The 16,956-nt window shown below is 39.9% G+C and overlaps 1 protein-coding gene across 11 annotated transcripts in view; it reads left to right on the top strand.

The window, feature by feature from the left end:
* Positions 1–12,422, top strand: part of PBRM1 (polybromo 1) — a 64,578-nt gene extending 52,156 nt beyond the window's left edge. For 4 of the 11 annotated variants that reach the window (XM_086470574.1, XM_086470571.1, XM_086470575.1 and 1 more), the window contains exons 27-30: positions 4,292–4,447; positions 7,134–7,204; positions 8,955–9,171; positions 9,503–12,422. In XM_086470574.1, the coding sequence (XP_086326700.1) occupies positions 4,292–4,447; positions 7,134–7,204; positions 8,955–9,171; positions 9,503–9,675 (617 nt within the window). In that variant the 3' untranslated portion in view covers positions 9,676–12,422. Of the gene's footprint in view, positions 1–376; positions 536–4,291; positions 4,448–7,133; positions 7,205–8,954; positions 9,172–9,502 lie in introns of all 11 variants that reach the window. The other 7 variants (XM_086470578.1, XM_086470577.1, XM_086470576.1 and 4 more) reach the window with 3 other exon arrangements.
* The last annotated feature ends 4,534 nt before the right edge of the window (positions 12,423–16,956 follow it).

Genomic DNA, 16,956 nt, shown 5'->3' with positions numbered 1-16,956 from the left:
GATGTCAAAAGGGGGAATGTTTTGCCATGTTTTCCTAGTGCGGACTAAGCCTAGTGCTGGACTGCTGCTTCATGTTGGTAACACTGGTGTTATTATCAAATTTGTTCTTTGACTTTTTAAATTTTTATTTTATTATTTATTTTTCTTTTTTTAGAAAGAAATAAAACTTTGTGGAATATTTTTCATTAAAGGTTCTCTAAAAGTCTTAGCTGCAGCCACATGAAATCAAATCATATGCTGTATAAAAAGATTCGTCTGTTCTACTTTATATTTGACTAAACTATGCCAGTGTTTGACTAGTCCTTTTTAATGAACAGATAATATTTTGAAATTCTGGGTTACAAAACAGAACTGAAAATCTAAAATACTTTTACAGAGCGGGCAGCTAAAGTTGCTGAGCAGCAGGAGAGAGAGCGAGCAGCACAGCAGCAGAATTCCTCCCCCCGGGCAGGCACTCCTGTCGGGGCTCTTATGGGGGTGGTGCCGCCACCAACACCAATGGGAATGCTCAATCAGCAGTTGACACCCGTTGCAGGTAAAACGTAGGAGCTATGACCATTTTTTCCTCATCCACTATATCAACCCCCTTCATAACTCTGAACACTCTCTTGGGTCACTTTGTTCTTACAGAAGAAAAAGCTCAACCTCTTCAGTCTTTCTTCGTAATGAATATACATAACGGCAGCGGTAGCCTCGTAGTCCCACATTACTTGCTCCATTAGTGAGTAGCCTGTTGAAAATACAGGGAAAAAAGGGTCTTCCTTGTGTGATAGTCCTGTTCTGTTTGTGTGCAGTCATGTTTATTCACTCTGCTTTGCAGAGTTTGCATTTAGCCCTGCTATCGCAGGAGGGGAGTGAGCTAAATACTCTTCCAGTGCATGCAGCATCAGTGGAAGTGGCAAAGTAGGAGGCTTTTTTTTTTTTTTTTTTTTTTTTTGAATTGTCAGGAAGGTGAGAGGCAAACAGAATCCAAACAAGATTTTAAATCCAGTTGCAATTAGACATTGGTAAGCAGAGCAGACTAGGATCTAGAGCCATTGCAGAAACAAATACGAAATGCTAACATGGCAAGTTTTATCAGGTGATTTTTCAGAATAGAACTAAGCTTGGAGAACTCTTCCATGAGGTCCCTGTTGCTGGGTATTGTGCTCATTACCAGTTGTAACATGACTTGAGTTCATAGGAAGTGTGCTTGAAGTAAGTACTTTCAGGATCAGATCTGAAGACAGTGGATTCTTGTATGGGAATCAGCCATACACTGGTGAGAAAATGAATTAGGTTGTTTTCCTTCCCCCATTTCTAATTGAAATAATTAGATTACTTAAGTCAAAGTCAAAATAGTGCTGAGTAGGTAAAAATGAGTATTTGGAGGGATTTTGTGCATTTGGGGTTTTTTTTTAACTTTCCCTTAAGGCATTCCAATTACTCCATTTATTCTTTTGTCATTTTTATTTTTCTTTCCTGTCTCACAGGCTGTGGCCATATTTAAAGCTGACAGCCTGAAGCATTTTTCATCACAGTCTCTAAATCCCTTTTCAGTAAATAGGTTGCATGGATATTTAAACTGAAGGCACATTCCTTATTTGGTTCATGGTCTCCAGATTACAAAGCATTTGTTTACGCTGAGTTGCGTGTTTTTTTTTTTTTTTTCCCCACTTTGTTCTTGATAATTTTCCTGTGAACTGTTTGCAGTTGGTGTGTGTTTGTGTGTGTGTGCATATATTAAGAAAAAGAAGGAAAAAAAAAAAAGAGTTAGCCGGTGCTGATCTCTTTGTGAGTAACCTACTTCAATCTAGAATATGTAGAAATGTCATCCTCTTGTGGTTGTGTTTTCTTGGTTTGGTTCTTGGGGTTTTGGCATTGAGTCACTTTTCCAGTATTTTTGAGGTAGATGTTGATGGGCAGTAATACTTACTATTAACACTTTCTTAAAACTTTTCCCAAAATGTGCATTCTGCAAACTACACATGCTACCTTACTTCCTGCAGCAGCCTCCTCAAAAGCAAACCTGTATTTAAGACCCTCATCTTATTCAAGTGGTTGGATATTCAAGTTTCTTCACTTTGGCATTGTGCAATACTTCCTTAAAGTAGATGATCAAGTGGATCTTTTTAAATTCTTTCTATTTTTATGGCCCATTTGAAACACATAGTCTTTCATCTTTTGGTTTTCACAAGTCTGTCTTAGAAGTATCTTGTTCTGTTGAGACCTCTTTCACAACCTCCTCCATCATTTGATTGCTTTTCTGTGGTTCAGAGGACTTCTCCATCGCAGAAGTTCGTAGAACTTCTCTATGGCTCAAGGGTCCAAGAAATCTGGATGCCTTCTGAGGTGCATTTCTCTTAGCATACAACACTCTAGTTTCTTGTAAATATAGGCATTATGAAAGTTTATTTAATCTTACATTGTTATTATAAAAATGGGAAAACAAGTAATTTGAGAGCTCATAAATTACAGCTGTGGGAGCTGGAAATAGTTTGCCCATGTTTACCAGCTTAAGATCGAAGTAGTAACTCCTACATGGGTATGAAAGTGGCTGCTCTTATAACCTTGTGATGAGCTACAAGAACTGATTTCTCATGGAGATTTGACAAGAACTTTAATAATAGAGCCGGTTGTTGAGCAAGTATTTTATTTGGAAATGTACAAATGAGCTTTCATGACTGATAAATGTGGGTTCGTTTCATTGGAGGTTTTTGGTTTTAAAGCTTCAGAAGTGTGTGTAAATACATTGAAGGTGTGATTGGAGCTCGGAGTGCATGGGAAGTACCAGGCAGTAGCTACAGTGAAAACCCTTTGTTCTAGGGATGCTTTTGGTTTTCTTCTTTTACTTTTTCCATTAGAAATATGGGTTTCACTATGTTAAAGATGCACAGATGAGCATCCAGATATTTGAAATAAGTACCTAAGACCTATTCAATAAATGTCAATCTAGGTGTTCTGTTGAAAATGAAGGTTTGAGGGAGATCAGTTCTTTTATTTTCTTCTCGTTTGCTCCATGTAAAGCTTTTGGAATTTCAGGTTTCTGACCTTTGTAACTCTTTCTGAGGAGGTGGCAAATTTAGCTTGCATTTTGGAGCTGCTCAATCTGTTTCGATCCTGAACTCATGACAGTTTTGTTTTCAGTCAGAATTGGTGTGAGGTTCAGGCCAGTCTTATTCCAGAAATCCCTGTTCTGAAAGTTTCTTTTATGAGTTACTAGGAGTGTGGGCAAAGACTCAGTAGGTGGCTTCTTGGAACAGACTATAGAAGTGGCAGCAATTTTGCGTTTCTAAACTTAGCTCATCTCTCTAGACCTGCTTCTGTCCTCTGTCATTTTCTCATTGTCTTTCCAACCCCTTTCCTTGGTTAGCTGACAATGCATCTATTTGAATTAAAAAGCCTAGAAAACAAGCAAGTGACAAGCAACTTACATTCCAGGACATAATAAACATAGTGCAGTTACATTGTGTAGGTTCAACTCATGGATAGAAGCAAACCTGAGCCAAAACCAGAATAAGCTCTAAATTATCTTCCCTCAAATGCAGAAAACTAAAGTTAAGAGCAGCAGCACAATACTGTCTTCGTCATAAAAAACACCTTGAAAACATTGTCAGTGAAATTCTGTGAGGGACTGCACGTGCTCCTTCTACATCCTTTTACTTCAGTCTAGTGCTGTGAGTGTAAGTCACGGCAGCCCAGCACATCCAGTGACATCAGGTTTAAAATTTGAGTTACTTCCTTAGTATACACTGGAGATGGTTTAATAAAAATTACCTCTGTCACTGCTGTTAGTTTTAAGTATGCAAATGTGTAGGGCTTTTGTGTGTTAATTTTGCATATGTGCTGCAGAAAAATGCATAGGATTTTATTTTTGTTCCAGTTGGGTTTGGTCTCTGAGCTAGCCCACATAGCAGGGCTGTGTGGGCACCTTGTGTAGTTAGTGTTATGTTCATAATCTGTACACAGATGGCAGAGCTTTAAGCTGTATTAAAATTGCTTGCGTTAGTAACATTTAATTGCGGCTGAATTTATTCTTTGTGTTAACATATCTGAATATTTGGCATTTATTGCCTTGTGAGAAACATACAAATACACTAAATACTAATTCATCAAAAGTATAGTGTTTCATTTTTATAACTATTTTATTTTTAATTTTTATTCATTTTTGCAAGATACTAATTGTAGTATCGTCTTGCTGTACTAAAGATGCTTTTTTTCTTTTTTTTTTGGTGTGGATAGTGCATGTCTTACTGTGTAGGTCATATTGCATGTTATTGATGCATGTTTGAAATTTGTTGTGTCCTTCAAGGCATGATAAGTGGCTATCCACCGGTGCTGCCACCTTTGCAGGGCCCAGTTGATGGCATTGTTAGCATGGGCAGCATGCAGCCACTTCACCCAGGGGTGCCCCCACCCCACCAACTTCCGCCAGGTATGCCAGGCATCCCAGGCATCCCACCACCCGGTAAGAACATCATCCTCATTCGCTCCTTATTTCATTTTCATGTACTTGCTGTTTAACCAGTTGTTACAGAAATTATCTGCAGCTTGTTTTGGTCATAGCTTTTGTTTCTGAACATTGCAGGTTTGTGGAGCTGCAGCACACACAATGCACTGCTGAATGCATGAGGTATCCGCAAAACGTTAGCAGAACAGCATGTCCAGTAAACCGTCAGGGAAAGGTTACTGGAGAAACGTGATGCTGCTCCAGCAGTAGTTCTGCTCCAGCCAAAAAACTTGGCAATTGTGCTTGAGTGTATCAGAGGTCTGAAAAGCTGAAATCAGCCTGTTCATATCTTTGTGTCATTTGAAAAGCAACCTTCCACTCCTACTTTTTTTATTTTAAATGGGCTTATAAATGAAATCTATTGCTCTCATTTGTTACCAAACTCTTTTTCAGTATATTAATGTTTGTTAGTAGGCAGACTGCACTTAAATGAACCTGGTCCTGTAAGACCCCTTGGCCACTGGGGCACTGACATGTGTCATTATAAAACAGAGTTCAGATTAAACCTTGTTGGTAGAACAGTAACTGGAAACAGTGAGGTGAATTTAGTGTGCTATTGTGGCTAAATTTTGAATTTAGTTTTGAGAGCATTTTTTTGAGTTTGCTACTTTTTTGCCGCACTTTTGATGACAAGTGAGGCTGAATGAAACATAAACATTTTTCCAGTGTTAATGCCATGAACATATCCCCATTATGGGGAAACACGTTTATCTGCCCTCTGACCCTGTGTTCTGCTGATTCTTTCAGTTTTTACCTCTGATAATTCATGTGCCCATTTAAAACATGTGCATCCCATATGTTCAGCAGTTAAAGAAGCTGTGGACAAAAGTGGTCTCATTTGCCTCCCTCTATCCCACTTGCAACTGTGTTTATCAGAAGCTCTGTTAAGACTTTTATCTGTATTTAAATTGTTTTGGGGTGGGTTTTTTTGTTAGCTTGTGGTTTTGGGGTTTTTTTTTAATTCATCAGTATTAGGTGTGCAGCCTGCAGCTTCACTGCTGTGTAGGATTCACCGTAATGTCACGCAGAGGGAGTGGGAAAACAGCTGTGTCTGTGAGTCTGTCCCTGACTCACCAAGGCAGTCACATTTAGCACACATCAGCCAATACAAATGTTTGGGAGGTGAATCCAGGACGATACATTTCTTTGAAGAGTTTTTCCCACTGGAGAAGTGGGCTGTGTGTATGGTGTTTAGAACTGAGAGGATATGGATTAGGCAAAAAATAATGCCTGGGAATGGAGAACCACACGTGAAGTGGTGCTAAATTGGGCTGGGTGGGCTGGGAGTGAAGCCATGCTCTGATGCTGGAAAGGTGAGGGTACCCTCCTCCAGACCTCTTCACTTTGTACCAAAAAAAAATCCGTGCCATATTCCACAACTTGTATTATCAATGCTCTTCCTAACTTCTGACTTGCTGTCAGGAAGATGGAGCCGGGCTCTTCTCGGTGATGGCCAATGACAGGACAAGGGGCAACGGGTGCAAGCTGGACCATAGGAGGATTCACATTAACATAAGGAAAAACTTTTTCACTGTGAGGGTGACAGAGCCCTGGAACAGGCTGCCCAGAGAGGTTGTGGAGTCTCCTCCTCTGGAGACATTCAAAACCCACCTGGACGTGTTCCTGTGTGATCTACTCAAGATGGTCCTGCTTTGGTAGGGGGATTGGACTAGAAGATCTTTTGAGGTCCCTTCTAATCCCTCACATTCTGTGATTCTGTTAGGACAGATGCATTTAAAATGGGGGTTGTGATCAAATGGAAAATGCATTCAAAGTATGCTTCAGTGTGCAAAATGCAGTGGCACATCTTTTGGTCACTGATACAGAAATCTGCATGGAAATTTAACCCTCAGGAAGAGCATAGTTAGTTTGCAGCTTTTCCAATGAATGAATATGAGAAGTGGCATAAACAGAAGGAAAAGCAGCAGCATGCATAACTTCCATTTTTTCAGACCAAATATCAGGAACTGCATGACTCTCATTTAGATTTGTAAATTTTTCTAAGACTCACATGGGTGTTTTCTGCTGCTCTCTGTGCAATAGGGAAAAGCCTCGATATGTTTAAGAAAAACTGGAGGGGTTTTTTTTTGACATTTATTTCAAATGTTCATCAGTTTCATATATTAAGACTATTTAAGCTTAACCCACAAGTTACATTTTATATTAGTGAGATCCAGCAGAATTTGTGCAATGGCTTGGATTTGCTCTTGCTGTGAATGAACACAAAGGAAATGTTGAAAGTTGCTAAAGCAAATCAGCATTTCCTTTCTTAAATGATTCCAGGAAGATCCTGTCAAGCCAAAGGCGTATATTATAAACGAAAATATTTAGTCAGACAATCAATAAGCAACATGAAAAAAACCTGAAAACCAAAAATTACTCACTTTGCATTTCTTTAATTAAAATAATTCAACAGGTGACATATCAATGTTTGGTAGTTGTCATGTTGGCTTTTTTTTTTTTCCATTCGGAAACTTCTGAAGTGTTCTTTTTACTGGGGGAGAGAGGATATTTGAATGTTGTGTATCTGCTTAAAATAACTGTGAGCAATGGTATCAAAGTATAAATTCTTACTATAGAAGACCAAAGAGGTATTTTTCACTGGTCTGAAATAAGACTAATTATTTTATATTTTGGAATATAGGTGTTATAGGCCAAAATGTGACCCCTATGGTAGGCACTCCAGCACCCGGAGCAAGTCCTTTTGCACAGCAGGTGAGTCATTTCTCCATTACTTATGAGGCTCTAAGGCTCTGAATTAGCATTTGAACAACATCTCAGTTAAGACGTGTAGGGAATTCACGTAGTCTTTCCCACGGACAACATAAACCAAATATACACCGATGTATTTAAAACCAGTTGACATCTTACACTCAGAGTGTATGTCTGTATTTGTTGGTTGAATTGTTATTAGACTAATTAGGTTCTGTCCAGTGGGATAACTTCTGCTGTATAAGGAAGACAGTGGGTTTTTTTGTTTTCCTTCTACTAAACTGAGTCATTTCAAAACACTGTTAAACTGCTGATAATTTAGATTTTGCATGCTTTGGTGATGCAGAGAGGATGCTGTCCACTTTCTCAGCTGTTGATGAGTGGGTACAAACTGTTGTGTTTGCTCCCGTATTTCACAAACTGACGAAGAAAATATACATCAGCAGCTCAGAATTTGTGAGTTTGGATAACAGTGATGATCAGATGTTTCTTTTCAGTGATTAATACAGATTAAATGTTCAGCACAATTCCAGTTATATTGACTAAATTTTTGCATCATAAAGAGAAATGTGATTTTGGCTAGAGAGTGTAAAGAAAATCAGAAGTGTATATGTCATGACATTGAGTTACTCCAGACCACAGGATATCTGTGCTAAGAGTTCTCAGTACTGCTACTTAATCACAATGGTGGGACTGTGATGATTTTTTTTTAATTTTTATTTTTTGTCTGCCTGCAATTTTTGCCTGATAGCGATTAGCATTTATTCTGTGAAAGTGTCCCAGTCACCCAAGGATCAGGGTCAATTTGGATTAGATGTTCTAGAGGTAAACCCTGTACTTCACAGATCACATGGTTTCTGATCAAATTAGAGAAACCATGAAATAAAAAGGAAGCAAAACGAATAATTAAGGTTAATAGGAGAGAGGAGAAATGGTGATATTCCAGGTGACCCCACCTGGAATACTGTGTCCAGTGCTGGAGCCCTCAACACAAAGACATGGAGCTGTTCGAGCAAGTCCAGAGAAGGGCTACCAAGATGGTCAGAGGGTTGAAACACCTTTCCTACGAAGACAGACTGAGAGAGTTCGGCTTGAGCAGCCTGGAAAGAGGAGGCTCTGGGGAGACCTTATAGCAGCCTTCCAGTACCTGAAGGGGGCTACAAGAAGGCTGGGGAGGGACTTTTTTACAAGGGCCTGCAGTGATAGGACTAGGGGTAATGGTTGGAAGCTGGGAGAGGGCAGGTTTAGACTAGATATAAAAGAGAAGTTCTTCACCTTGAGGGTGGTGAGACACTGGCACAGGTTGCCTAAGGAAGCTGTGGATGCTCCTGGATACTCTACCTGTGGAGTGTTCAAGACCAGATTAGATGGAGCCTTGAGCAACCTGGTCTAGTGGGAGGTGTCCCTGCCACAGCACGGGGGTTAGAGCTAGATGATCTTTGAGGTCCCTTCCAACTCAAATCATTCTATGATTCTATGACAGTAATCAGAGTATGTTACATAGATTAGAAATATTAACAATGTTGTCTGTTAAGTATGAATATGGCTTGTTTGCATTTCCTCTATTTGCATCTTGGTGACCCCAAAATGATAGCCCTGGCTGAAGTGGGAGTCTTCCAGGGAAATTTCCTTATACCTTTGCTCATAACCTGTTTTGAAGCTCCATTGTATGAGGATGACCTGATGCACAGATGTGAAGCAGCTTCCCTGCAGTTCCCCCAAATGTGATATCTCCACCGCTTTGTCATTGCAGATAGGAATCCTTGGCCCACCGGGACAGCAGGCACCCCCTCCGTATCCCGGCCAGAGCCCAGCAAGTCAGCCAGTTATGCAGCAGCCCACAACTCCCATGTTCGTCTCCCCTCCACCAAAGACACAGAGGCTTCTTCATTCTGAAGCCTATCTGAAATATATTGAGGGGCTTAGTGCTGAATCAAACAGTATTAGCAAGTGGGACCAGACCCTTGCAGGTAAGGCTTTTGATACAGAATGGGACGTTTCCAGACAGAACACTTCTTCATAACCGTTAATATTTTTTGCTTTTATGGAAAATGCTAAATACATCTCTTGCTTACTTAGTAAAAAGTACACGCAAGTAATTGTTAAAAGCAAGTCAACAGACTGCGAATGTGTTTGTTATCAGCAGGCTAATTCCATCGATGTATAAATCTAAGCACCAATTGTATGGGCTTATGTACTAGGGTTAAGAGTTATACTGTAGAATTATATTCACCTTTTTCTAGAAAAATTGTGATGAATATCAAAGCCAGTAGATAATTGGACCATTTCTTGACCTTCCAGCACGAAGACGAGATGTTCACTTATCAAAAGAACAAGAGAGCCGACTCCCATCACACTGGTTGAAAAGTAAAGGGGCTCATACCACAATGGCCGATGCATTATGGCGTCTGCGAGACTTGATGCTACGAGACACCCTTAATATTCGTCAGGCATACAACATAGAAAATGTTTAGTCACATAATTGCTTCTTTCTTTGATACTGGCATATAAGGAGTTTTGTGGAACAATAGCTGTTTTAGTTACTGGGTGGGAAGAGATAACCAATAATAATTTGTATTGCATTTTACTGTACATTGCAAGACCATTTTTATATAAGGACACTTTTAATAAGCATATTTCACTTTTTGTTATATTAAGTTGACTTTATCAAATACACAGATTTTTGCATATGTTTCCTTTGTTTGAAAGGCGATTTCATAATTGGTTAAGTGTAGTCAAGGATTCATCTTTCTTATACTTTATTGCTGAGAATCTGATGCCATTGTTTTTATATAAAAGAAGAAAAAAGAAAACAAAGTATTTACAGATTGATACAGTGGAATGTGAAATTAGTCATAGTTTACATCTTAGAAGAATGTGTGTACATGTGCTTGTGTGTGCTAGCCACTTCCGGCAGAAATCTCACTTGGACGTGAACAGGGAAGGTCTCTTAAAATAAGCTAAAGGTAAGATGTGCATTGATGCTAGGGAAAAATGACATTTCAAGTCACTACTGAGACAGCTGAGTGGGCCATAGCAATCATGGAAGTGCTAGTGTGGATGGGACAAGAGTGTCTTGACCGCTAATGTTGTCCAATCCTGTGCAGTTACTTAATTGTGTAGCCAAGGCCATTGTGATCCTAAGTTAGTAACAGAATACGCGTGCTGGCATGCCCTTAGAAGGTGAGATGTTTTGCCTACCATGACCTGCTTTGGGGGTTCTGTGATGTCCCTAACACTGAGCAGTGGGAAGGGGAAGCTTCCTCCTTAAACAAGCTGTCTGAATGTGGGAGAGGCATGCAGAACTTCAAACCAGCTCCGGTCTTGGAAGGTAAGTTAGAGGACAAGAAAAATCGAGTTGTTCTGTTAGTGAAGTAACAGGATGTTTTTAAATTCACACATATTCTGTTAATGATTGGGCATTGTAAGACATTTTTGTATGCTTTCTTTAAGTGTATTGATTCACCATCATGAAAGTTTTGCAATGCAAAATTTGAGAGAAATTTTACACTTAACTTTAAAATACTGCTGTATGGTATGTGTGAGTTCAGCATACCTAGTACATTGGAGAAATAGAGTACTTTCATTGCAGCCTTCAGAGGATTTGGGTGGGGGGTTTTTTGTTTGTTTTTGGGGTTTTTTTTAGCTAATTAAGGTCGGTATAGACTCTTCTTGCCAAATTTCAAGGTTGTGATTGCCTTCTGCTAAAGACTTGCCTGTCCTCGTAACTAACCACCGTTTTGGACTGTGAAGTTATTTGTGTAAAGGTAAATCCTTTCATGTATTTAATTTTAGAAAAATAATTAATACTTTTGGATTGCATTAAGTAATTTGGAAAGCTATATTAATTTGAAAAAATTGGTGGTAGGAATGTGGTCACTGCAACTCAGTCCAAAAGAACTGATTTACTGATACACTTCTTCTTACTGCTAGAGGTGTTCATTATGTGGAAATGTCTTTTTGAAGTCTAATAGTGCAGAACATTTTTATTTGAGTATATTCGGCAGAAGGTTAAATATTTTTCTTCAAATACTGGATAACTTGGCTTCTGTTTTGATGACGTAATTGATACTGTTGAGGGAAGTGACATGTGCAAGTATAAACTGTTATTTAATTTTCCTGGCTAATTCCTCTCCCTCTCCTATTGCAATCCTCGAGTCATTGCACAGAAAACCATGTAATTACAAATAGGCATTTAAGGACAGTTTAGGTCAGGTGTGCAATGGATGTGAAGAAAATGGAGCTAAGCAACATACAGGAAAATAACAATTTTTAACTCTACAAGTAGCACACCTGTGGTACAGAAGTTCTTTACTGGCCTTTGTAAATCACCACATTTATTTAATAAAGTAGAAACTGAATAGTCTCAGACTACCCCCATATATACAGTATCATCTTAAAATGTGTTTAAATTAAATTACCACAGGCTTTGCTATTTTTAGCCACAAAGATGGGACATTGAAGCTAATCAGGCAGCAAATCCTAGTTTTTGAGTATTTGGAACTGTCATGGATTGTTCTAATACACCACCAGATTCTCCTACTTCTCAGCATTAACAAAAATTACACCAAAGAACCTGGGATGGATTTTAGTTAAGTTATTATTTTATTTATTTTCTCTGGGGGACTGGACGGGACTCCCTTTGGAGCCTGTATAACTCAGATGTTTAATTTATCTGAAGGTCAGTGATGAGCAGACTTGCAGCACTGGCTCTCTCCTGCCCGAGCAGCTGAAGCCCTATGTTCACTGCTCTTTCCGGCCCAGGAGCAAGAGATTGGAAGTGCAAACAAAACCTGGGTCCTCCCGCAAGGCAGTGCAGAGCACTACCGCTAAGCCACTGGGCTGGCCCTAATCAATTATTTTAAGCTTTTTTTATTTATTTCAAAATCATGTCTCTGTATATTGGAGGCATTTCAGTCGATTGCGGTAAAATTTAGGATATAATGGCTACAGTCTGGAATTCAAAACCAGCAAAAGAAACTGTTTTCTGACTCTGGTTTAAAAAAAAAAAAAAGAAAAAAAGACATGTCTGTCTGTCTTTCTCTTTCTTTGTGGGTGTTTGAACCCCCCCTCATTTGTTTTCCACTGCCGTTTGTTGTACTGGCATAAACAAAACTTTCATATTAAAATAAAAGTATGTATGTGAAATGGTTGGCTCCTGTGAGAGTAGAAAATAGATTAATCTAGGACCGGTATTTTCATAAACCAGTTGGAGACTAATCATCATTTGTTCTCTTCCTCAGTCCTTCCCTTCCATGATAAAATTTACTGTTTGTGTAAAAATCCAAAATGTTGATGTTGGTGACCTTTTTTTTCAGCGTATGTTTTCGGACCTGGTTAATCCATGCTTGGCTTTTCATTAGATCTTGTACTCCTGAACGTTAAGCTACTAACCAGGTTTATAAAATGTATGTACCATCACTTTGTTTACCTGAGTCTTTTTAATTTGAATAAAAATAGTTTGCAAAGTGTTTTGGATTAACCAGGTTTGAGTGTACCATCAAGACTTTTGTTAGAATTTTATTTCAAGGAATGCTGGCTGTTGCTGACCCAGATTTTATCAAGACCTTGGTATGTGCGTGCTTGTGTGTGGGTAAAGAATTTTTTTACATTGTCCTGTGTATTGCAAGACATGCCTGATAGGTGCTGAGAACAGTGATGCTGAAAAATATTGTTGAAAATGATCCATAAGGAGCATGAACAGTAAACCTTGAAAAATAAGTGATGCATTGGGAACAAGCTGAATGGAGATGATAAGATTCAGTCAGTCCCAGTTGGCCTCACATTAATTGCTTTGAAAATAAACAGCAAGCCTTAATTTCATACTGGAAGCTAACCTGGTTCAGGACTCTTTTTATGTAGCTGTATAATAAAGGAAATTAGAACAGTAATATGGGGGAAAGCATCGTTTACGCAATAAAATTAAAAACCAGAATAGAAATTTTCTTTTAATACCAGAAACGACAAGAAAAATAAAGTGGTATCAACCTCTTGAGTCTCAAGGTGCCTCTGACATACAATTTACAAACAGCTATTTAAACAACCAGAACAGACAGTAGCATATTTAATTAACATGCTTTATGTCTTGGACCCAGGAAATAAACACTGCCTGTCATGCAGGCTGCCAGCTTTACAGAACTTCCAGCTTTTTAAAATTTGATGGTGGATGGTGCAGTTGCACAGAGGAGACTAATTCTAATCATCCTCCACATCTTGTTTGCTCAGTCTGAGATACTGAAGATCATCCTTAGATGTACATAGTCTCCTTTCAACTGCAAGCGCTAAACTGGAGCGGTGCTTCCAGATGGCTGGGTACTTTGAACATCAAGTAAGAAATAGGATCTGAATCATTGATACACGTGAAATTTTCTGATTAATAAAACAAACGTCATATTCCTTTTGCTTACTGCATTTTCCAGCAAGTCTAATTTTGACCATCAGAAACAAAAGGACAGCTCCTGCAGTGCAGTAGGGTCTGGTGATCCTGGATAAAGAGATCCCCAGTCTCTGTCAGGTTTTGGAGACATGGTGGTCTCCTACAGTCAGTCCTTCCTGCACCAAGAGGGATCAGAAATCCAGTGCAGAAGTCCAGCCATGCAGATGATCATCTGTTAAAGGAGGGAGCAGGAGAGACATGAAAAGAAATGGAGAAGAATGCACTGAATTGCGCAGCAGAACCAGTAACTGGTATGGCTCAGCCTAGGTTAAGCCAAGCACAACGAAAGCCTTGGACAAAAATGGTGAAGGATGGTCAGTCCTTCATGAAGTCTGTGCAACTGTCTCTATGGGGAGTGCCTAAATTCAGTTTCCATTGGATGATTTTTGGGAGGACTATGATTAATTTTCATGCCTGGTATGAAGCACCATCACCCAGTAAAACCTAAGGAGTTTCCTCAGGACCAGTCATCCCACCAGTGCCCGTTGCATATTTTTGCACCTTTCTTGTAAGGAGCTGGAGCTGGCCATAACCAGAGTGCAAGTGCAGTTTTCTATCTGTTTATAAAGTCTGAAGTGAAAGCTTGCCTCCACTGAAGATAGTAAAAGTTTTGCTCTAGGGGAGAATTCGCTAGTACATAACAGATTACTATTTTTTCCTTTTCCTACTTGTGAAAAGCTGGGGCAAAACTGCTGCACCCCTGTGCCAGGGAGAAGTACAGGCTGGGCACATACATGCTTTTCCTTTATCAGAACAACTTCTCAGTACTTCCCTGGCTTGACAGAGGTCTTTCAGCAGGTGGCATCCTTGGAGGCACAACAGCAGGGAAATTGTTGACGAACGGATCATTTTTTTCCAGAAAATGATTCTGAATTGGTGGAGAAATTGTCCCCTCTCTAATGCTGCAGTGGTGAGCAGCATTGCTTGTACATAAGTATCACTGTTTGTTCGCAGATGACTATTTACTGCTGCTGCTTTACTGAGTTGAAATTTTCCATGCTTGCTATCTATATTGGCTTGACTTCTACAGTTTGGAAAGCTTTCAGCAGAAATGCTTTGTAATTCTCCAAATCTCCTGCTGCAGCCACTGCAAAGTGAACACATGAGACCGCTGTTTGTAGATGCTGAGCTGTGTTCTGGACTGACACCAGATGAACTCCTTGACGAAGGAGCAGATGTGCTCAACCCCAGAACTGGCAGGGCCTCAGCAGAACTTAAAATGAAAGCTGTGTTCCTGGCTTGCTCCCACAGTGCATCACAGCAGCAGCAGTGTGTTCCCACTGCTGTTCTGAGCCCTGAGCCAAAGGAGAGTTCTTGCTTTCTCCCCATTGCCCACCACCACCACAGTGGACAGACTGGGAGGCAGCTGGAGGTCAGGAAGGAAATGGGAAGAGCCAAAAAGAAGATGAGAAAGATTGCTGAGGAAGGCAAAGGGCACAGAACTAGGAGACAGCAGGGGTAAAACTGAGAAACCAAATGAAGACCTTGGTTGTTGAAGGTTGGGTGTAGATTAAAATTGATACTAAATCCCCAAGTGTGCTTGGTACTGGAATGGGTTGGGCACTGGGGCCTTCCAGCTATGCTGATTTCCAGCATTAGTCAAAGACTGGCAAAATCGAAGAATGCCGAAGGATCAGTGCTAGCAAACACATCGTAGAATGAGGAATATAGTTCAGGTTTCTAAATGTAACAGATCTGTGTTGCCTGAAATGGTACAATGCCAACTCAGAGAAGGATTTTATTCCTGCACTGGTCACAAAGACCAGTGCTACAGAATTCCCTGACACCACACTTCTTATGACCATCTGCAGCCTGTCTCACTGTTTACCTAGCTGGAGACACCCAGGATATCTTCCAGATGTGCCTAGTGCTCTCAGCTGCAAATGGGAAACAGTACTGCAAAATGAGCAAGAGCTCCGAAATGAAAAACTGGACTTTGACTCACTGATGTACATGTGAAACACTCTGCTGCTATGACAGGAGAGCTTAAGGGAAGCCACAGGAAGTTTTCACACCAGGCTCCTGAGTACTGAGAAGTAACCAGGGCACAAGGCTCGCTCTTAAAAAAAAAAAACAAAAACAAAACAAAGATATTGAAAAACTTGCTTCTATGGAAACCAAATACAAGATAGTTCCAAAAGGCTCAAGAAGTAAAGGCAGATGAAGCTAAAGCTCAGCAATTTTAAAAATCTGGCTTTTTATTAATGCTTTATTTTTCCTTGCTACAGTCAGCATTTACTTCAGTGCAATGATCTCTGACTGAAAAAAGAACCTTGTGTATGAGTTTTTGAACTTGGGCTCTATCTTGGAACCAAAGTCAAAATCTAGGTTCCTATTACTTCTGAAGTAGAGGTTTTCCCAAGGTAATTAATATGCAGTCCAGTCAAAATACACAGCAGCACAGTCACATCTAATTCTCTGTCAGTTTTTTTTAATCTCCTGAACACACAAATAGCACTAGTCCTCCAGATCAAGTCCTTGGAAGACACAATGCAAAGTACAACCATTACCCTCCACTTGCAAGCTGAGTCTCTGCGTACCGTAACATCTTCAAAAGAGCCACTGTCTCTTTAGTTGATGAAAACTTACTTCTGTGAAAAAAGGCTGTTAGGACTTAGCACAGGAACGCATTAAGTACATGAACTCCCTTGGGTTTGTTTGATCTTAAGAATTGGCTTCTTTATGGAACTCTCAACAAATACACATGCCATCAGAAATGAAACAAATTGCATTAATATATGATCCTCACTGATAATACTGCACCAGTCACCCTGATGCAGTCACTGACACGCTCCTGCGCACCTGAGAGCTAGTGTCACTGCGTTGGGGAGTACAAGCTGTCCAGGATAGAGCAGTTAGCTCTGTTTTCCTTCTTTGGGGAGACAGGAGTCCTGCAAACAGAATTCAGGTTTGCCAGGGCTGCCGTTGCACATTCCTCTAAACTTGCGCCTGTTACCAGGTAAATAATACATCAAACTTTTTCCCCCAAAGCCCCCGGCTCAGTTCATTGTTAGAGTAGCAACAATGGGTATTACAGCACTTGTAGGCAGTGGAGCCTGAATGCACGGATGACTTTCCAAACAGTGTGGGCTGAGTAAACACTGAGCAGTGAGTCTGTTCTCTCTTTATCTAGTTAAAATTATGCCACATTAGAAAGAAAACAAATCAGAGGCCACAGCAGTTTCTATCAGTACAAAGGAAAATAACTAAAAATTACTATTTCCATTGTGCTATTATGTAGGCAATATGTAACATTTCTTTCCCATTGGACTTGTCACAAGAATGGTGTCTCATCAAGCAAAGAAAAGCAGTAGCCAGA

Source organism: Leptosomus discolor, chromosome 9 (genome assembly GCF_034619465.1).
Source record: "Leptosomus discolor isolate bLepDis1 chromosome 9, bLepDis1.hap2, whole genome shotgun sequence".
NCBI classification, from domain to species: Eukaryota; Metazoa; Chordata; class Aves; order Leptosomiformes; family Leptosomidae; genus Leptosomus; species Leptosomus discolor.
This window is presented reverse-complemented; position numbering and strand designations above follow the sequence as displayed.